The sequence below is a fragment of the Cyprinus carpio genome, chromosome B23 (genome assembly GCF_018340385.1).
Source record: "Cyprinus carpio isolate SPL01 chromosome B23, ASM1834038v1, whole genome shotgun sequence".
Taxonomy (NCBI): domain Eukaryota; kingdom Metazoa; phylum Chordata; class Actinopteri; order Cypriniformes; family Cyprinidae; genus Cyprinus; species Cyprinus carpio.
This window is the reverse complement of record NC_056619.1, coordinates 2,748,489-2,771,595: the sequence shown is the minus strand read 5'-3', so window position 1 is coordinate 2,771,595 and position 23,107 is coordinate 2,748,489. Positions and strand designations below refer to the sequence as shown.

At 39.0% G+C, this 23,107-nt stretch overlaps 1 protein-coding gene across 3 annotated transcripts in view; it reads left to right on the top strand.

The window, feature by feature from the left end:
• The first annotated feature begins 384 nt into the window (after positions 1 to 384).
• LOC109067372 (IQ motif and SEC7 domain-containing protein 1-like) overlaps positions 385 to 23,107 on the top strand; it is a 78,892-nt gene continuing 56,169 nt past the window's right edge. Inside the window, exons 1-4 of one of the 3 annotated variants that reach the window (XM_042750734.1) lie at positions 385 to 975; positions 4,293 to 4,322; positions 4,573 to 4,680; positions 21,978 to 22,064. In XM_042750734.1, the coding sequence (XP_042606668.1) occupies positions 746 to 975; positions 4,293 to 4,322; positions 4,573 to 4,680; positions 21,978 to 22,064 (455 nt within the window). In that variant the 5' untranslated portion in view covers positions 385 to 745. Of the gene's footprint in view, positions 976 to 4,292; positions 4,323 to 4,572; positions 4,681 to 20,093; positions 20,338 to 21,977; positions 22,065 to 23,107 lie in introns of those variants that run through there. The other 2 variants (XM_042750728.1, XM_042750731.1) reach the window with 2 other exon arrangements.

Here is a 23,107-nt window from a genome sequence, read left to right as displayed (position 1 = left end):
TTATTTCTGCTTCTGGAGATCCTCAAAGCCATAGCCTAAAGTGACCCCAAACGTGTTTGGACACTGAAAAATGTCTTTGCATTAGGCCTATATATCAAAATAAGCGCCATTTATTTCAAATAAACAGTAAGCCTACTAAATGGGGAAGAAAAAAAATCATTAAAATCAGAAAAATGCTATAACTGCCATATATTGGGATGTTTAAGCACTGAATTGTATCTATAAAGCAGTGATTAAATACAGGTCAAAAACAGCTACACTGCTGGACGCGACGCGAAACAGGACGCTGCAGACGGATATTGACGCGTCCGTCAGGACTGCGGTGGAATCGTGACGCAGACAACCAGTCGACCAATCAGAGTCTTTGTTTATTTGTGCGGCGGGTTTATTCGACCGACGTCGCGCGTTCGCAGTGTAGACAGCTGCGTTGTTGCGTCGCGTCGCATCGCGTCGCATGCGGTGTATTCAGGGTGTTACTGCGCCACCATTTATAAGTGCATTCTAGAGTATGGCAAGTGGATTAAATATTCTCTACTGCACCACGAACTCCTTCCAGAACTGTGAACTGTGATTTTTAACCATTTAAGCTTTAGTGGCACAAAGCACCGCAGGAGACGCAGAGTCAGTGTTTGACAGAAGCATGGCCGAGCGCGGGACGTGCGCACCTCTCATGTATCACCGCGCGTCTTGACCTGGACAAAAGAGGCAATATTTGACTCAGGTCAGTGCGCTGAATGAGAAGACGATGGACAGCCGGACCGAGAATCCGACGAAGGCAGCGGGCTATCTGAAGGAGCTGAATAAGATCATAGAGACCCAGCAGACGCTGCTGGAGCGGCAGAAGAGGCGCATCTTTGAGCTGGAGCAGCATGTGTCCGACCTGTGCGCAGAGAACAGCCGCCTGAGACACGAGTACCAGCGGCATCTGCTCACCTGCAGACTGCGCTCCATCCAGGAGAACAGCCCGCTACAGCAGTAAGACTCCTCTAGTGCACCTCCTGCAGAAACCTGCCTCTTAATCACGCGAATACACTGGCAGGAGGATATATATTTTATTGTTTTTAGAGTTTGTATCATTTTGGAGCGTGTTTGGTTAGTTTGATTTTGAAAAATACATAATTGCAGTGTCTGGTACGTTCATAATACTATTAACGTAGATTGTGCTTTTTTTTCTAACAGCTGTGGCAGTTAATGCTTTCAGCTATAGTCTCTCAGCCTGACCATAATGTGCCCAAAACCATATAAAAAGACTTAGATCTGAACAACCAGCATAGGCTGGTTTAAGATTGGTGTGTGTGATCAATCTCTGACTAAAGAGGTCCCATAAGCAGGCTCCAAGGCAGCAGTGTTGCAGATGTTGGTTAAATCTGCTGAAATCAGCAATCAAGTTTAAGAACAAATTAGCACCAAGTGAAACATTTCTAAAGTTTATTATGTGGGACTCCCACGGTTTAGATGTTCATGAGGTCTAGGAAACCCTCTGCTAGCCCTGTATTTCACACCTCTGCTGCAACTACGAAAACATGTCGGGTGAGATGCACTGTAAAAAAAAAAAAAAATCAGTAAAATAACAGAAAAAGTACTGGCAGCTCATTACACATGACATGACATGACATATCCATTAATTTAACAGACATTTCTTTTAACCCTAAAACACAATGCAAGGAAGTGTAAAATTCTAAATACTGTTAAAACACCGGTAAAAAATAAATACAGAGAAATTCCTTGAATTTATATAGTATATTGTGCCCTATTTTTACAGATTTTTTTTTTTTTTTTTTTTAGTGTAAGTAGATTTTCATACTCCAAATCACAACATCACACGTTAGTCTACCGGTATTTCTGGTTGATTTTCTTTCTCTTGCCCAGTCTGTAGTTATTTCATACATTAATGAAAGTGCTATTTTGATGTCAACAAAAAAGGCAGAATCACTTAGCTGAATGACGGCTGTCTAGTTGCACTTGTTGTTTGAGTAGTTGGGCAAAGTATGTGGCATCTTCTCATTGCTTCATGACTCCTTGAATAAGAGAGGAACAAATGGAAGATTGATATTTCATCACAGTATGGGATTCAGTAACATAGTGCCCTTAAAGGACATTTCTCTCTGTAACTGGATCTCTTATTTTCTGACAGAATATCTTCAGAATAGACACCAACACATGAGTCTGTTGACTCTACCATGAGTCTGAGCACTGGTGTCCCACAAGGTTCTGTAATCGGACCTGTACTGTTCTTCTCGTTTACACACTGTATTGATGTATTGTCAAGCATATCTCATAATAGCATAATAGTAGAAAAACTGTCATTCTTTTCAGTCAGATCTTTTTAATAAATCAGTTAAACTAGTTCATAAAACTATTCTGGCCCAAACAGTTCATGAGTCAAAACACTCACTGAATCATTGAACTGAAAACCATCATTTATGCAAATGTAAAGTTTGCAGGCTAATTAACCAAGAACCCATGGTTGAGCTGATAAGAAGAGGATTTGAAGTGTACATAGGACCTGACTGCTGGGTTGGAAAAAAAATATTTTTAATAAGTGATGTTAAAGAAAAGGATGTTAAAAAATAAAACACACTGGGTATATGTTTATGCCTTACCAACACACATAGAAGAGAGTTAGTTTTAGTAATATCCTTTAGTAATATCATAAACTTTTCAACCTAGTGACGAAATGTATTTTAGTACTGACATGAAATTACAATAGTCACCCTTTATAATAAACCTTAATATACTGTAAATCCTTAAAAAAATTGCAATATGTGCCTATGTGTGCAGTAATTCTGAGACATTTTCACAAATGGGCTTCCCTTAAAAATATACTTTAAGAAGATACGATTTGAAGCACATTGCAAGTGTCCATTCATTACAGTTGAATGCACTTATTTTTCACAAAAGTATATGATGCATACACTATCCATTCTTCTGAAGCCATGGTTTTATGGGACATAGGGACATACATACATATGGGACATACATAGGGGGTTATGTATAACACTGGAAGCCAGCAGTAAATCAGAGCAGTAGTCAATGTGTTTATAGCTTCTTTTCTTATGGAGTAGGCTGATGTTTCTTCAGACAGTGCAGTGGGCAGCTGAGAGGAGACTCACCTCTAATGGCTTCTGTTCTAATGTTACAGTCCTGAGATCCATTAGATCTGCAGGCATTTGTCATCCAGCTCCAGCATGACGTTTGCATTCAGTCAGACCTTTAACGATCAAATCCAATATATCTATACAGTTCATAATTTTACCCTCACTGGAGCTGATATTTGACATTAGAACACTAGTATGTACTAATATATGAGCTGGGTCATGGCCACAGATGCTGACAGTACAGAGTGCTGCAGCCGTGACGTCAAAACCCGGAACTAATTCACCACTGCTTTCCCTTGAGATTTTCCTGTGGGCTTTTTAATGGGTTATGTAAGTCATGAGCAAAATAAGCTCTTTGGTAAACATAACTTGACGAAAGTGTTGAGGATACGCTGTACTGTTGTGCAACGTAAACTGTGCACACAACACAAACCTTATGTAGTTACTTAAAAAAATAAATAACTGCCTTAAAATTTGTGTGTTTGAATTATGTTGTAGAGCAAAATGTCCAAGTATCGAAGTTATGTTTACTGCAGATCTTATTTTACTCATGAAACAAACAAAAAAAAACTCAAGGGGAATCAGCAGCACATAGTCTTCTGGGTTTTAATGTCACAGTTGCGGCATGAAAGCACTTTATTACAGTTTTTTTCAACTGCTTACACACAATATCTTTACTTGTGACAGTTTCTGAAAGCTGACACTCAAACAGCAGAAGCACACACCAAATCTGCAGGACCATACGCTAATTCTTGGCCTTTGACTCAGTTTTCAATTTCATAAAACACCCTTTGCAACACACAACACACAATTCTCCGTGAAACACACAAAATTCTAACAGAAATTAATATTATGGCAAAGGTGTTTTCAAATGTTTGCTTTTGAGAAGTGTTTGTGATATTTTGAATGCAGTGTTTCATTTTGCAAGAGATGTGAGGCATTTTGCATTTTGTGTGTGCAATTCTTGGATTTGTGTGGGTAAAATTTTAAAAATGTGTGTAAGCCGCTGTAATTCCTGAAATATATGCTGAAATTTGTCATAATTCTATAGTGGCACTTGTTAAAAGGCATATGATTTACAGTTGGCAAGGTTTACTGAATGTTTTCCATTCCATTGTAACTCTAAATGTGATTTTGATTTGTTCTACTCTGTTTAGATATGTTTTTCTAAAAAATAATTTTTGTGTGTTTCAGGTCAGAATATGGCAGTACAAGAATCGTCAGGTATGTTGTATGTTTACTTCTGTTATACTGGTGAATATTGTCTGAAGTTGAAAGATTTTAAACTTGTCGATTATAAACCAGATTACTCTGTGAGTGTTGGGTGCTCTTTCTGAGTGGTTGCTAACACCCTGCTAGGTGTTTGAGTGTTCATTTGGGTGCATCACATTCGGTGTCCACAGCTGTCCCGCTCTGCATCCACTCCTATGTTCTTGTGACGTGTCTGGAGTCTGTGTTGTGTTTCTGTCTGCAGAAGACATGCCTCCCTTCCTGTGGAAATGACAGACAGTCCCAGCAGCCTCAGATCAGCCGTGTGCAGGAGAACTGTGCCGTGCCGACAGTGGAAGTCTGCATCCTTCGGGTACAGTAAACTCTCGTCTTTGTTTAGATCATACTGTAGGCTGTTTGTATACTATACTAGAATTGTATTATTTTTCAATGACAGTAAGTCATAGCAAGTGGAATGCACTGTTTGTCTACTTTGTAATTACTTCCTTTGTTCAATTTGCTGAATTTGACTCATCATTAGTCACTTGTCAGTGACTGTAAATTCAGTACATTGAATTCTAGTATAATTTTAGCCATCTTGTGTCTTGTCACACCAGATTGCTAATTAACACAGTTAGAGCTACAGCAGCCATTCATTTCTGAAAGGAAGGTTTCAGGTTCAAAAAAGAGGTGAAGCACCATCAGAAGCATGAGGGTTGAGATGTGTTTTGCAAACACTGTTTTTTATGCAAAAACACTATTTATATTATAAGTGAACCGCAAGGAAAATATTAAAATAACAAAGCATGTCAAGACTGCTTTAACAAAAAAAAAAAAAAAAAAAAAAAGGAAACGGTCTGAAAAAGAAACTACAGCCGATTTTATTAATGTAATTTACAAACCCGATTCCAAAAAAGTTGGGACACTGTATAAATTGTGAGTAAAAAAGGAATGGAATAATTTACAAATCTCATAAACTTATATTTTATTCACATAGAATATAGATAACATATCAAATGTTGAAAGTGAGACATTTTGAAATGTCATGCCAAATATTGGCTCATTTTGGATTTCATGAGAGCTACACATTCCAAAAAAGTTGGGACAGGTAGCAATAAGAGGCCCGGAAAAGTTAAATGTACATATAAGGAACAGCTGGAGGACCAATTTGCAACTTATTAGGTCAATTGGCAACATGATTGGGTATAAAAAGATCCTCTCAGAGTGGGCAGTTTCTCTCAGAAGTCAAGATGGGCAGAGGATCACCAGTTCCCCCAATGCTGTGGTGAAGAATGGTGGAGCAATATCAGAAAGGAGTTTCTCAGAGAAAAACTACAAAAAGTTTGAAGTTATCGTCATCTACAGTGCATAATATCATCCAAAGATTCAGCGAATCTGGAACAATCTCTGTGCATAAGGGTCATGGCCGGAAAACCATACTGCATGCCCGTGATCTTCGGGCCCTTAGACGGCACTGCATCACATACAGGAATGCTACTGTAATGGAAATCACAACATGGGCTCAGGGATACTTCCAGAAAACATTGTCGGTGAACACAATCCACTGTGCCATTCGCCGTTGCCGGCTAAAATTCTATAGGTCTAAAAAGAAGCCATATCTAAACATGATCCAGAAGTGCAGGTGTTTTCTCTGGGCCAAGGCTCATTTAAAATGGACTGTGGCAAAGTGGAAAAAACTGTTCTGTGGTCAGACGAATCAAAATTTGAAGTTCTTTTTTGGAAAACTGGGACGCCATGTCATCCCGGACTAAAGAGGACAAGGACCAACCCAAGTTGTTATCAGCGCTCAGTTCAGAAGTCTGCATCTCTGATGGTATGCGGTTGCATGAGTGCGTGTGGCATGGGAAGCTTACACATCTGGAAAGGCATCATTAATGCTGAAAGGTGTATCCAAGTTCTAGAACAACATATGCTCCCATCCAGACGTCGTCTCTTTCAGGGAAGACCTTGCATTTTCCAACATGACAATGCCAGACCACATACTGCATCAATTACAACAACATGGCTGCTGCGTAGAAGAAGGATCCGGGTACTGAAATGGCCAGCCTGCAGTCCAGATCTTTCACCCATAGAGAAACATTAAACGCATCGTAAAGAGGAAGATGCGACAAAGAAGACCTAAGACAGTTGAGCAACTAGAAACCTGTATTAGACAAGAATGGGACAACATTCCTATTCCTAAACTTGAGCAACTTGTCTCCTCAGTCCCCAGACGTTTGCAGACTGTTATAAAAAGAAGAGGGGATGCCACACAGTGGTAAACATGGCCTTGTCCCAACTTTTTTGAGATGTGTTAAATGCCACAAAATTTAAAATCAACTTATTTTTCCCTTAAAATGATACGTTTTCTCAGTTTAAACATTTGATATGTAATCTATGTTGTATTCTGAATAAAAAATTGAAATTTGAAACTTCCACATCATTGCATTCTGTTTTATTCACAATTTGTACAGTGTCCCAACTTTTTTGGATTCGGGTTTGAATATACTTGTTTCGAAGCCAATTTCTGACAGCATCAGACTCATAATAATGCATTATATCTTATATTCATTAGGTAAATAGTTGGAAAAAATGGTGTATTTCACTGTTAGTATTTTTCCTTGTACCTGTCAATGTTGTGATTATTACTTTGAGTGACTCTCTCACAATTTGCAGAAATTCATGAATTTGTCAAATGCAATAATTTCATAAATGAGTTAATGAAATTGCAGAAATTCTGAATATAAACATGCATTTACACATACGATGCAGTGAATGCGATGAGAATATAGTTCAGCATGTTAATAGAGCACACATGTGTAGACGTGATGTAAGGCAGAGCTGAGCTCTTACTGCACTGAGTGGGCTGGAGTATCCTCACAGGAATAAATCCATCTGAAACAAAGCCTCATCCAGGGCAGCGCTGTGTCCTTCACGCTCATGGGACAAGCTGTCAGTGTGTGTTAGCTGCCGGTGACCGGAGAGACAGAGAGAGAGAGAGAGAGAGAGAGCGAGAGAGAGAGAGAGAGAGAGAGAGAGAGGGGCCACCAAACCAGAAATGCTGTAGTGAGTAGTGAGGGCCCTATGAAATTCATTTTATTTTTCCCAAATTCTATTTTTCTGGATTCCATTTTTGTAATTTAATTACATTTTAATATTCAAAAAGCATGTCTAATATACAGTACACGTCTAATATAATGACCTATATCCACAATAATTGATTAAAATTAAACAACAATAATGCATGCTTTGTGTCTGGATTCTGTATTTTATGATTTAATACACATTTTATTATCAATTAACATGATGGTGATTAAATGAATGCATAAAACTTTAAAACTTTAATAAATATTTTCAAATGCAATCAAATTGAAATTAATAATTAATTTAAATGTTTGGTTCTGCATAACAGAGGGTTACTGTTTAAATTAAAACATGGAAATTGTTATATTCCTTAAAATTATGATTGAATAAGTTACATTGTTATTATTATTAGTTTTAGTTATTTTAACATGAATCAGCACGTGATGCTTCTGGACACATCATCAGTGATGTTTCCTAGGGTCATCAGGTGTTTTCACCCTTGCCCAGATGACCCAGCCGGGGTTGATCATGTCCCGACTTGTGTTTAGGTAGCACTACCCCGCCCATATCTCTCCTACCCTAATCTGAGCCACCTTGAAGCTACCTCCACTGCCTCTGCGGCTGACTTAATGTCCCTTCGTCTACTGGCCCCTCTGATGCCCAGCATGTTGTAGACCCTGCAGAGACGCTGCAAACCCTCTACAGCCATATCACCCTGCAGCATAAGACTGGTTGCCTACTGAAACTAAGCAGGACTGAACCTTTTTAGTACCTGGATGAGAGAGCTCCTGGAAAAACTAGAAGAGGTGTTAGTGAGGTCAGCAGGGTGTCCTCACCCTATGGTCTGTGTGGGTCCTAATGCCCTAGTATAGTGATGCTAGGGACACTATAGACGGTTTCATCAGGTGCACATGCCTGGCCCTAAGTTAACTTCCGGTCTGTGTTTGTTTAACAGTCTGGCTATGGCACTGTCTACAAACGCAGTTAAAGTTAAGGTGATGAGTAGACTGAAGTTGGGTTCAGGTGGTTGTGCATTGGGATGTGTTTCCTATACAGTTTATTTATTTGTGGCGCTCACAATATCAAAACATGACAAATTTTCCAAAAGGCTTCGTTGAATAAACATGAGCTCGTACTGCACGTTTAAAAACAAAACGAGGTGCAGGTGTTTTTATATCACTGAATTTCTGAAGGAAGACTATCTTTAATTAGTCTGTAAAATTTTCGATGTCATTTTCATTTCATCTTGCATGTTATATGCCTGATAAAGCAGCGTTTGTGAGCTCACTGCTGCTTTGTGCACCACAGTTACTGGAGAAACCTCTGTTTCTCCCGCTTTAAAGCACCTCCTGCTGGCAGAGAATGAATTTGCATTTGCAGTAAGTCTGATTTATGGAACTAACATATTTTGCTTGTTATCAAAAGTAATCTACTCTAGAGGGACTACTTAGCTGTTGTTATTGATTCTGTTTGGAAGTCTACCGGAAGTTAAGTTAGGGCCACAAAAGCGTGCATGCGCAGTAACGTTTGTTTATGTTGTTGCCGTTGAAACCGTCTATACTGTCAACAAGCAAAGTTAAAGCGAGGACCTGACTGTCTGTGGTCACTAAAAATCCCATGGCACTTCTCGTAAAGAGTAGGCATGTAACCCTGGTGTCCTGGTCAAATTCCCTCCACTGGCTCTTGTCAATCATGGCCTCCTTATAATAATCCCCATTCTCTTGATTGGCTCTATCACTCTGTCTTCTCTCCACCTGGTGTGTGGTGAGTGCACTGGCGCCAATGTACTGTGGCTGCCATCGCATCATCCAGGTAGATGCTGCAGACTGGTGGTGGTCGAGAAGAGTGCCCCCCCCCCAATGAGTGTAAAGTGGTTTGGGTGTACAGCAATGCACTATAAAGAGATGGATACCTCATTCATTCAAATGCATCATTCATACATCCCACCTCAGTGGGCTCACACCTTTTCTTTTGCTCTTTTTCACCAGCTCTATGTACTTAGATCTCTTTCTCTCATTGGCCTCCTCAATACGATCTTCCCAGGGGACTGTGAGTTGTAGGAGGCTTCTGAGATCAGTACCATGTCTGGCCTCAGCGATGTTATAGCAACAGTTTCAGGTAACTCCCAGTTTCAGGGAACCATCTCATACTGGAGATGGTCTTCAGAACTTTTGTCATGTTGCCAAGTATAGCATCCCTCACAGGGCTCCAAACTGCGACTAAAACAGTTGCATTTGCGACCATAAATATTCATATGCGAGTGAAGTTTTTGCTGAGGTCGCCACTGGCTACTGCCTGCCGAAAGCGCCTCAGGATTTAACCGCTAAAAAATTTTCTCAGGCAGCTGATTTGCTTCATTTTAGCAGCGGCCCGTCTGTGACAAAACTAACTCAGGCCGAAGGTTAATACACACAACTACACCGAGTGTGGACCCGCTGCGTGTATGACAGCTTTCAGCCGAGATCAGCCCATAGAGAAAAAGCCATGTCATCCAGAAGTGTTTTGTAGAGTTGGCACGGCTCTGGCCCATTATCTTCTCATCGATGCCGATGCTGAGCCAACAGAGACGCATTTCAGCCAGAATCAGCCCATGTGTTATTGCTATCTGGGTATATATTTACATCTTATAACTTAAAAATTGCATGTAATGCCTTTTTTCCTAATTGTTTTGCGATCAAATCTTTTATTATGTTCACATATTAAACTGAGACGATGCGCATCAAAGTTTTAATGGAAAAAAAAAGAGTTTTAAACAGTCCTCATCTCTGCCGCACATCAGAGCTGACGCACACAGTCTGATAAACGCAGCTCCGCTGTGCAGCGAGAGAGACATGACGGAGACAGAAGAAGGGAAAGTGCAGAAAAACAGCGTCTATTTCGTGCACAACTTGAACAAACTAGAACAGGTATGGATATTGGCAATATCGTTAACAATTCTCATTTATAATAATTACAAATATGGCTGCTTCTTAACAAGATCTTGGTCTGTGTTCTTTTAATCTGTGAACTTCATTATTTGAAGCGCACTTGCCGTTCAGTAATTGCAAAAAGTTCTGTGCTTTGTCACTTTTTAATAAACAAAGCACCAGCTTAAAATTATTCCAAATTCATAACGAAATTCAAACAATAAATACAGTTTTGGCGCTCTTTAATGCAGCAGGCGCGGTCATTTTGGCGCCTCAGTTCAAGGGCAAGTAACCCATTTAATCTTTCTCATTACTACTAGAGTACATAATGAACATGAATTAACATCAAAAGGTAGGCTATTTTATAAGAGAGCCTACAGGACAACTTAATGAAATGCCTCATGTAAAACTCATTCAGTGTTACAAACTGCAGAAAACACGTAAAGCTTGTAAACATTGCAGCGTATTATACGTTTACCTCAGAATAACCATTTGGTGTCCATAAGCTCATCAGTCAGCTAGAAAAATAACTATAAAGAAGAGCATTTTGCTATATTTATGCGCTATTGCATATTAATATTTTTACTTAACCTGTTGTCTACATGATTCAACTCCTCCTATAAAATTGGATTTTACTAATTACTAATTAAAAAACAGACTGAAAGACTGAAAGACATACACTCTTAAAAATAAAAGTGCTTAAAAGGTTCTTCACAGAACCATTTTTGGTTCCACAAAAGAACCATTCAGTCAAAGGTTCTTTAAAGAACCATCTCTTTCTCAACTTTTCATAATCTGAAGAACTTTCTTTCTCCAAGAACCTTTTTGTAAAAAGTATAGGCTCTTCAGATGTTAAAGATTCTTTATGAAACCATTTAGACAAAAAAGGTTCTTCTATGGCATTGTGAAGCACCTTTATTTGTATGTGTATGACAACATTTACAGGATGCATTGAGGACGAGCCCAAACTACACTCAGTGGCCAAGTGATGCTTATGCTCCATGATACTGGTACAGATAATGAACAATTCTTTGTGACTGTATATTTCAAGTTGGAAAAGACATTTAGTTCCCACTTTAAGTGAACCTTAGTTCCCAGGTCATCTACAAGATGGATTAAAATGCTGATAAAGTCAAGAAAAGATGAGACATAAACACATGACAGTAAAACACGTTTATTCTGTGGCACCTTTTTTTTTTTTTTTTTTAAAGAAGCCAATAATTGTCAAAATAATGATTGATCAGTTTCTGTTAGTCCCACCCACAATTATGTTAACGACGTGAGGAAAATAGTGTTAAATTTGAAAGTTGAATTTGAAAATAGTGAAACAAACCTTAGTCAGTATTTAAAAAGTATATATTGGATTTCCCAAATGAAAGGTAAGTCTTAACACTGAATCCGGACCGCCTATAAATGAAACCAGACCAGCGGGTGATGGATTTATAGATTAGAAACTTCTGAGCCAATAGTGTTTATAAGCATCATATTACCATAGGTACAGTGTTTGATCCGCTAAATAGATGGGTTCTTTGTGAAAAGAAAAAAATAAACATTGTGCTAGATAGGCCTACTCTTCTCCACAACGAACTGCATATTTGCAGCTGCGCTCATTTCTACTGTTCTCGATATCTACTCTCCTTTTGAACGCGAACTGAGACACTTGATTATGAGATCATCCGCAAAGACCCATCGTCTAAGATAGTGCTTTACATACAGTAAACTTTAGTTAATGTTTGGCAATGCCTTAACTAATATTAATAATGAGAAATACATTTGGTACTGTATTAATTAATCTTTGTTGACATTAGTTAATAAAATTTCAACTTTTCGTTAGCTCAGGTATGGTTAACAGATAAAACTTTTAATTTTAATAATTAGTAAATGTTAGTAAATATTGGTAAATGTTGAAATTAAAATTATTTTTTTCAGTGCTTTAGTAGTATTGTGTATTGAATCTTTGTGCTGTATTTTCTGTTTGCAATTTGATATGCAGTTTTCATATGCTACACTTTGCCCACCCAGTTTTATGTAGGCCCACCCACTTAAACATTTCCGGCCTTGCCCCTGGTTTGGCCCAAGTAGCTCTGCATTCTACTACATGTTCCCACCTTGTCCAGGCTCCCTGCTCCGCCTGAGAGACTTTCGGGTTACATGACTCCCAATATTGCAACACCTCCCTAGGACAGGTCACAATAAATTCTTCATTCACACTGCTGACGGGGAGTTTCAGCTTGTTGTTTCGCCCATATAAACTGATGCTGCTTAGGCTTCGGGGTAATCCAAGCTACTTCCATAAAAAACCTTCTGATCCTCCTCTCAAAGCCCTCCATTGTGGAAATTGGAATGTCGGGGCCAAAGAATCCTCGGCAGGATCCCATGTTGGTAAATCCAGGCCTTAAACTTGGCAGGAAGGTGTGACTTTTCCACTGCACCTAGCCAGACTTCTAGCTCTTGGTTGGTGGTTCGGATGGATGCTATGTCTCTCAGACGGCAGTCAAACATCTTCCCTAGGCTCTTAACAGTTTCTTTCTGTGATAGATGGTATCTGGGTATTACCAAGTATAAAGTGAAACTTGTCTGTGACCTTTCTTCAACACCAGGGATTTGGACTTTGCTGGCTTAAATCTCAAGAGTCAAGAGGCATTTATTTATCATTTGCATAGTTAACACTGGGGAAAATTGGGTATTGAAATGCTTGTGACAAGGCTCATACAGTGACAATAACAGGACCATACATGAACAGATATAGACGTACGTGGAGGGCACTGAGAGATTGAGTGACTTCAATGACCATAGGCAGAACGATAAACACAGACAGAGCATTAAACACAAATAAGTGGCAGTAACAGATACAATAAGGGTAGACAGTGTTAAGAGTTATAAGTAGTCCTGAGGTACTAATACAAGAATATTGGGATAGAGCAGTGTCCAAAATGTCATTGTCACAGAGTGTCGCAGAGTTACATGAAAGAAAATTAAAAGTGGCAGTGCAGATTCAATAAATAAACTTAAGAGCAGCATGTATTCCGATTTTGTATTTCCGAGTAGAAGAGTGTCCAAAATATCATTGTAGAGTGTCACAGAGCTACATGAAAGAATTTTAAGAGTGGCAGTGCAGGTGCAATAAATAAACTTAAGAGCAGCACATATTTCGATTTTAGATGAAGGATAGCTGGCTGTTAAGCAGTCTGATGACTTGAAGATAGAAGCTGTTCTTCAGTCTGGTTGTCCATGATCGGATGGGTTATAAGCTTTTGTTTGGTTTGGTTTTTGGTGATCGGGTGATGAGCAGGGTGAGTGCGGTCCTTGATGATGCTGTGAGCATTTCTCAAGCAGCGAGTCTGATAGATGTCCTGTAAGGCTGGGAGTTTATGTCCACTGATGAGCTCCGCTGTTCTCACCACTCGCTGAAGAACTTTGTGGTCAAAAGAGGAGCAGTTGCCAGTGATGCAGCCGGTCAGGATGCTCTCTATAGTGCAGTGGTAGAAACTTGACGTAATGTTAGAGGAGATGCCAAACCTCTTCAGCCTCTGCAGGAAGTAGAGACGCTGACGGGCTGTTCTCACTGTTGTCTCGGAGTGTAGGCTCCAGGAAAAATCCTCAGAGATGTGAATGCCAAGGAACTCGTAGCTCTTAACTGTCTCTACTTTCTCTCCATTGATGTGAATGGGAACATTACCCTCTCTCTGTGACTTCCTGTAGTCCACGATCATCTCTTTGGTCTTGCTGATGTTTAGGGAGAGATTGTTATCAGCACACCATGCTGTGAGTGCATTAACCTCATCTCTGCAGGATGTCTCATCGCCATTTGTGATGAGTCCTAGGATAGTTGTATCGTCAGCAAATTTAAGGATGATGTTGGAGCTATGCTTAGTAGAGCAGTCGTAAGTGAACAGGGAGTACAAGAGAGGACTGAGTACACATCCCTGTGGGGCGCCAGTGCTGAGTGTAAGTGAGGAAGATGTGTGATTGCCAATTCTAACCACCTGGGGTCTGCCGATCAGGAAGTCCAGGACCCAGTTACATAAGTGACTGTTAAGACCCAGATCTTTTAGTTTGACTATTAGTTTGGTAGGGATGATGGTGTTAAATGCAGAGCTGTAATCAACGAACAGCATCCACACATAGGTGTCTCTTCCCTGTCTCTTCCCCATGGCTTATGATATGATTGGTTGAATGGTAAGCTCGCATCTGATTGGCTAAAGAGTACGACAGACCCACGTGGGAAGAGAGCTCTGCCAGGAAAGTCTCAAAAAAACACACACACAAATCCGAGTGGATTCGTAGTAAATGACTATTTGTACATTCAGACACTCGTACATTTTAAACATTCAAAGTTTTTTGTGCACAGTTGTATATCTACGAATTGTGTTTTGCATTTGTGAAATGTATTTTATGAATATATAATTTTATTTTGCGCATGTGAATTGCTTTTTCTGAATATATTTTTTTTTTCACGCACGTGAAATTTTTTTGTGTGTACGTGAATTAGGTTTCATGCATGTGAAATTGTCTACGCATGTGTGAATCGTGTTTTTTGCGTGAATTATATTTGAGACTAATCTGCTTCCATAATAAATCGCCATCCTAATCCATGAGTTTTATCACTGAGGTGATATGTAAATGTATTTTTGCAGACGTCCATATGAGAAACAATTACCTTCCAAATTGGGCTAAAGACAAAGTTTTAAAAAAAATTTTTTTTTTTTATTTAGGATAAAGTGAAGTAGAGTTTTAAAAAAAATTTTTCTTGAAAATTGTGATTCAGCATTCCGGATAGGGGTGGGAAGAATATTCCACCAGCCAGGAATGGTGAACAAGAATGTTCTGGAAAGTGATTTTGAGCCTCTCTGTGGTGGTACCACGAGGTGTCGTTTACATCTCAGACTTCTGGAGGGGAGGTAGATTCGTAATAGTGAGTGGAAGAAGGCAGGTGCTGAGCCTGTGACTTTTTTATATGCAAGCATCAATGTCTTGAACTTGATGCGAGCCGCAACAGGTAGCCAGTGCAAGGAGATAAAGGGATTTGTAATATGGGCTCTTTTGGGCTCGTTGAAGACCAGTCATGCTGCTGCATTCTGAATCATTTGTAGAGGTTTGATTATGCTTGATGGAAGTCCAGCCAGAAGAGCACTGCAGCAGACCACCCTAGAAATGACAAGGGCCTGGACAAGAAGTTGTGCAGCATGCTCCGTTAGAAAGGGCCTGATCTTTCTGATGTTGTGCAATGCAAACTTGCAAGATCGAGCAGTCTTTGCAATGTGGTCTTTGAAGGTCAGCTGGTCATCAAAGATTACACCAAGATTTGATGGGGTAATTGTAGAAGAACCTAGCTGGATGGTGAAATCATACTGTAGAGTTGGAGTGGCAGGGAAGACAAGAAGATCAGTCTTTGACAGGTTGAGTTGTAGGTGATGTTCTTTCATCCATGCTGAGATGTCCGCCAGGCAGCCTGAGATCCATGCAGCTACCGTTGGATCATCTGGTTGAAATGAGAGATAGAGCTGTGTGTCATCAGCATAGCAATGGTAGGAGAAGCCATTTGCCATTTGGACCCAGTGATGAAGTGTATATGGAAAAGAGGAGGGGTCCAAGAACTGAGGAACCCCAGTGACAAGTTGATGGGCTTTGGATACCTTCTCTCCCCATGCCACCCTGAAAGACCTACCAGTGAGATAGGATTCAAACCAGCAAAGTGGAATTCCTGTGATGCCCAGTAATGAGAGCAGGCAGGAGGATCTGATGATTGACAGTGTCAAAAGCAGCAGATAGAGCCAGCAGAATAAGAACTGATGATTTGTAATCAGCTTTTGCAATCTACAAGGTTTCCATGACTGACAGTAGCCCAGTCTCAGTTGAATGGCCACTCCTGAAACCAGACTGGCGTCCAGTTTGTTGTTCTGTGAAAGAAACAAGGACATTACATTGGAACATAACTTGATGTTCCTGACAATCACAGTACAGTGAATACTAGCCATAGTGTAGTGTCTATTTCATATGATGAAAGATGGATTATGATTACATTCTCCATAAGTGGGCAACATAACGTCATGACAAAAACACACACATGGTCCTTGTGCTTTGCAATCCCAATTTTGTCAATCTAACTTATACCTGAGACTTAGGCCCACTGCTAGATATATATGACAAATGCCCTCAAGATGCACCACTCTTAAAATATGGCCCTGCATGCCATTAGAGCTTCAATAAAACATACAAAATGCATAAAACTGACTCCTCATGAATGAAAACACAACAATATGTATGCATCGTGTATTATTAACACTCCATTTACACAGACTAATTTTGGCCCTTAGCCTTGTGACACCTGTGAGCATTTCAAAGGAGTTTAAGCTGGACTTTAACTAGGTCACTCCAACACTTAAAGTTTTGTTTTTCATCCTTTCTGAGGTAGACTTGCTTGCTGTCTTGCTGCTACATGACCCAACTTTTAGTTCCTGATGTAGCAGAACATCCCCAAACCATCACACTACCAGTGTGTGTATGTATGGGGAACATAACAGGGCCTGTTTTGCATTCTGCTTGTACTGTGTCTGTTCATAAGACTTTGATCCATAATTCATCCAGGATCATACAGGTGGAAGATTAGCAACTATTCCAAACTCTCTCCATTTGGATAAAATGATTCTGATCATGGTTCACCTGAGCCCTAAAGCTTAACAAATTGCAGCTACGTTAACAGTGTAGCCTAAATGTGTCTGATCACATGATGTCCTACAGGGAAATGCGTGTTTGTTTTGTGAGAACAGCCATCTGTACGTATTCCAAAGTCTTGTTTTATTTAGGGTTACGAAAAAGAAAAAATACCCCAAAATGAATTTCTTAGTAAATATATCACTACATGTAAATATTAGGCTTTTCATCATCATTTATGTTGCCTGTGCATTGTTTTTCTCCTGTCTATACAACCTGAGCTTGTTTTGTTGAATGTTGGAATTTTATTTGCATGCTAATGAATGCCTTTTGAAGATAATTGAATCAACCCTTTGAACTATGTATGTCAATAGAAGTGTTCATCAGAAGGCATCTTTATACACTATTGCACCATCTTTCAGTGGCACAGGCGTTCATCTGATGTGACTCAGGGGAAGCTGCAGCAGTACAGTTCTTCCTCTTTTCTCACAGCTCTTCTCACTCTTCTATAGTTTAACAATGCATGCGTAAGACTGTGTCAGTGCACAGATAGACAGACAGACAGAGGCAGATGAGCTTGTCTCTGAGCTTGTAGTTAACTGTAATGCCATCTGGTGGCTATATTATGCTACGGAACCCCATCATCAAGAAATGTGCCTATTTATTTTAAATATGTGTGTGATATGCTTAATGCTTGTGGAGCCTAATGTCATTCATTAGACAAACTGACCTCAGATCATTCCTATGAATCATTTATGTGTGTGACCTTATTTTTTAAAATCTCGGTCTTTCATTCCATTCAGAGGTCAAAGAGGTCGAATACTGCAGCTTCACACGCTATTTTAATGCGCGTACTGCCTCAGCTTGTGCATATTAGAGTTAAATCTGTCTTGCGTTTTAGTCTGTGGATAGAATAGAAACAGCCCATTGTTACACTTGCATGGCACAGCAGTGCAGACACGCTCTCAGGTCCATTTTTAGCACAGATACACAGCAGAAAATAGTCTGAGAGGTGGAATTCCCAGCCCACCATTCCCATGCACCATCACTGCTATTATATTGCTGCTTGCTTTCCGTGGGACACAATGGGGCACTTTTTAGAAATGAAATCTCAACTGAAGAAAAAAAAGTTTTTGTCTGTTATTATGGATATCTTAATACCATGATGAAATTCGAACTTACAAGCTACTGTATATGCATTCAGGATTTATAGTCTCTTTGTCACCAGTACAGACCCACAACCTTCGTGATAAAACGACTCTTAAAGCTGTGCCTGAAATCAGTCATTTATTCAGACATTAACCGTTGTCTGTCTGGTAATTGGTCTGGTAATTGTGCACTGTATAGGGGACAGTGAATGATTCAGACAGTGTAAATATGCTTTTATTTGAAATAAATCGAATAAAGCCTGGTTTGTGTCAGTGTCACAAAAACCACTACAGTGGGTTGTGAAATGCTGATCAAATCCAAATCAGTCAAATAGGATTGACTCGGAAAAGATGCCAACGAATGCACTCGTGCCACTTGATGCACAAATGCACATCTTCCTTGTTGCATGCGCAAATACTGATACACTAATGTAAATAAAAACATCTGCATTCACAAACATGTTTATATTTGTACAAATCGCTGCATGTTTGTGTAATTCTGAATTTCACAGACACAAGTTGACAGGCATCTGATTGTGGATAGTGAGATACATTTGCAACATTTATTAAGTTCATGGATAATTGTGTGTGCATTTGTAAGTAAATTTGAAACTAATTTCATCCCATAATGCACAGACATTCCAGCACCAGAGAAAGACAGAGTCAGTATGTTCAATCTGCAAAAATCAGATGCTGACGGGGTAACACACTGATCCCACAAAACGAAACGAATGTGGCTTTTGTGGTTTGTCTGCGTCTGTCGTGCAGTGTGAACTGGCTTCCATACAACTGCGGCCGTCACACGCTGTCAGATGTGGCTTTGCCTGGCTGTGACTTTAATAAACAAAAATTAAAAAAGGGGATGAGGCACTCAATATCATCTCATCCTGAGTGCTGTTTCAAATCACATCAGAGGGAATTGCATTTATGAAATTATGTATGTTAGATTAACTTTAATATAAATGAAACCTAGAATGAATAATAGCTTGTTTCTGTGATATCTGTATTTGACTACTTAACATGATGAGGTTGACCTGTGCGACCTGAGAGCCATTTACAATGACAACTGCATACAACATCATCATTTTGACATAATCTATTGAATTGGTTTTTTAAATTGTCAATTTATTTTACTAAATGAAATATTTTTTAATTATTAACAAAATTGAATGACCAAAAATTAAATATATTAAGCTGTTCCGTATTTTGCACACAACCATTACCACAACAGATTTTTTATTTTATTTTATTTTATAACATTTGGTTACACTTTATTTTAAGGTGTTACAGTGTAATTATACATTTAAGTGCTGAGTAATATGAATTAACTACATGTATTTGGTATATGGTTAGGGTTAGGATTAGGGTTACTTGCATGTAATTATGCATCATTTATTGTTATTATAATATTAAGTACATGCAAAGTGTAACAAGGACATCTTAAAATAAAGTGTTACCAAAAATTCCTTCAAATTGCATCTCCTGACATCAACTGGACCTTTTCCGTCCCTCAATGTATGTACAGTTTTTTTTCTTTTTAGTCCGGTGGAATTTATTTTATTCACTTTCATATGTCACAATATTATAGTAGTAGTACCAAACTATGTTTGATAATTAATGGAATAATAATCATTTTTAGTCGACAGGTTTTATGAAACTTCCGTCTCCAGGCCTAAAATAACAAATAAAGTCATGACATAACTGAACATTTTTTAACTGACTGTTTAAGTACCTTTTTTGTTTTCTTTTTCATATAGTGACATTATATTCACAACCTTTTTATCACGCGTGAAATTCTCATGAACAAATGATTAATTTACTGGCCGTGCTGTTTCATTTCTCAGAACAGAAAGCGATTCTCTCTCTTCCTTGCTTGCCCTCTGTCTGTGATGTTGATGCATTATTAGGTGTGTAATGGGTGCTGCATTCAGGATCTCTCTCCTCCTGTTTCTATGGAGACCAGAGAGCCAATCAGCTGCCGTGGCTGTGGACTGTACTAAAGGCTGCAGATGGAGGAGGCAGAGCATGTTCTCCACATTAAGAAATCTCTCTCTCACACACACACGCATTTCCTCAGCAGCATCTGTGAATTGCTGTCCTCGTTCTGCGCAGTGTCAGTATTTGCTTGCTGATGTAAGTGTGTGATGCATGTGTGACGTCACGGGCCAGGAACACAGCGCTGTAGCGTTGAGCAGACTGAATGAGAGCCACGGCCATGGCACACAGACTCGGCATCATGTGAGTATCAGATGCGGTCCGCATGCATGACAGCGCTCAACAGATGTGTGAGGCTGTGCGATTGTGTGTGTGCTCCACAGGGAGCATGTAGAGATGGATGGCGAGGCGAGTTCTGCATTGGTCATAACGTGTTCGGGATGTGCTGTTGCAGTACACGGCAGTGATAGCTCTGTGCTTGCTCTGCTGAGGTGAGGTGTTTTCACGTGTCGAATAAACACGAGGAGCTGTGACCCTCCGTGTGTGTGTGTTTGGCTGTAGCTGATGTGCATTGTGACGCAATTTCACAGTCACATGCTTAGAGCACAATGTGCTGCTATGAACTGTGATCTGTGATGCATTTCTTCTTCATGTGCAGTGTTCAGTCTGGCCATCTGTCCCATAAATAACTGCAGAAATCTTTTTGATGCTTTGGATTTTTATTTTTGCAATTAGTGTATTCTTGCTCTTGTCAGCATATAAAGTGTACATTAGGCATCTGAAAGCAGCATCAGAGATGTGTGAGTGTTCATTGGAGATTCAGTCCTCTCAAGGTGACTGAGGTTAAACTGAAGGGCATTAGTTCATGGGCTGAAGGCTATTTGGGCACTTTGTAGGACGTCCCAGTGGTGAATTCAAAGTGATTCAGTGAGGAACACCAGCATCCTGCTTGTACTGCACAGTGTGTACTTTAAACTGCTAGTTATTTGTTTATTAATTTTTTTTTTTTCAAATAGCATGCAAATCAGTATGATGTGTGCAATGATAACATTTCCAATAATAGTATGTCACATTGTTGTCACATGACCTCATCACATTGCTTTTATTTCAGCCAGTGGCGTCCTGTTATCATTATAATCAGATATATATTTATTTAGTTAATTTGTGTTGTATGACAGATATTGTTGCGATAAAGCTCTTGTATTTCTTTACTTGTATTTAGGGCTACACAATTTCAGAAAAAAAATTTCAGGTTTGATGGCCGAAATGTTTTTTTTTATATATAAATATGGTTACTTAATAATAATAATAATAATAATTATTATTATTATTTATTATAATATTTTATTTTTACAATAAGCAACAACCTTTATTTATTATGTTAAAGCCAGGAACATTATTTGCCCCTTAATATTTGGTGGCCAAGATGAGTTTGCATGTGATCCCCAATGAGAAGTGATTATGTTTTTACAAACATTTGAATGCATTAATAACATTTAAGCTGTATCTGTGAAATATTCCTGTTACGTTGATGTAAGTTTATGGAAATCTGTGACTGAAGCGGTGACGTTGTGAATGTGACAGCAGTCTGGTGCAGAGTTACATAAAGACCTGAGTACTCATGGAGAAATGAACTGACCTCATCTTCACCTGTCATTTATTCATCAGTATCAGACACAAACCGCCATTTACACAGCAAACTCTTTATAAGGCTGTTGTTTCAATCGTAATGTTATTTTGGAGATGAGAATCTGCTAAAAAAGCATTTTAATTCTTCTAACAATGGATAGGAGAGAGTATAAAGTCATTTGGTTCTCCTGTCTGAGAGTGAATCATCGTATCCACACACTGAGCAGAGTACTGCAGGGCACTGTGAGAGTGATGGGCTGACGTGTGTTTGTAGAGTCGAGTAGATGACGTCTTTGTTTCTCCTTGTGTCGTAGGTATGTAAATGCTTTGCACCAGTACTGCTGTCCCACGCCGTTGTGCTCTAAGCAGCTAGCTGTACCTGCTCCTCTCTCTGAGTGCAGGTAAGAGGCGCTCAGAATGCATCCTGTCAAACTCTCAATCCTATCAGACCTTACGTAATGCTCTGTGCAAACTTTCAGTAGCTCTGCTGTTTGTTTTGTCTCTGTTATAGTCAACTTTCATATTTTGGTCTGTGTCTCACTTTAAATGTTTTATGTACTGTATAATATAAGTTGTCAATACTGTTGGCTACAAATAATATGATGGAACAGTAGCAATTTAAATATTTTAGTGAAATTGTTGTTTAATGAACTTGAAGTCTTTGCATTGGGGTATTTGTAAATATGAAATATGTGAATCTCTAGTGTCAGAACAAATATTCTGAAACGTTTTCTACAAACATTTTTTTTACATTGTTTATTGTAATTCCAGTTCATGAGAATGAGTTTTGTTTGTTTCTATATCAAGCTGTCTAATGAGTTTTAATAAGAATAGCATCATGTGAAATGTCATGTGATTTGATTTGATTGAAATTGCTTCAATTTAAGCAAGATGATATATATATATATATATATACAAGTGCATCTCAAAAAATTGGAATATCATGACGTTCTTGTTAATAAGTTTTGTAACTTATTTCAAAAAGTTAAACTTTCATATATTCTAGATTCATTACATGTAAAGTAAAACATTTCAAAAGTAAAACTTATTTTTTTTTTTTGATGAATAGAGCTTACAGCTCATGAAAGTAAATAAAATCAGTATCTCAGAATATTAGAATATTTACATATATATAAATTAGGTAGGAATTTCACCCCTTCAAAGTTGACTGGAAGGAAGAAAGTGGGTAAAAAAGGTGCACAAGCAACAGGGATGACCGCAAGCTTGAGAATACTGTCAAGCAAAGCCCATTCAAACACTTTGGAGAGATTCACAAGGAGTGGACTGAAGCTGGAGTCACACGCTCAGACGTCTTCAGGAAAAGGGCTACAAAGACACTTCTGAAACAGAAACAACGTCAGAAGCATCTCACCTGGGTTAAGGAGAAAAAAACTGGACTGTTGCTCAGTGCTCCGAAGTCTTCTTTTCAGATGAAAGAAAATTT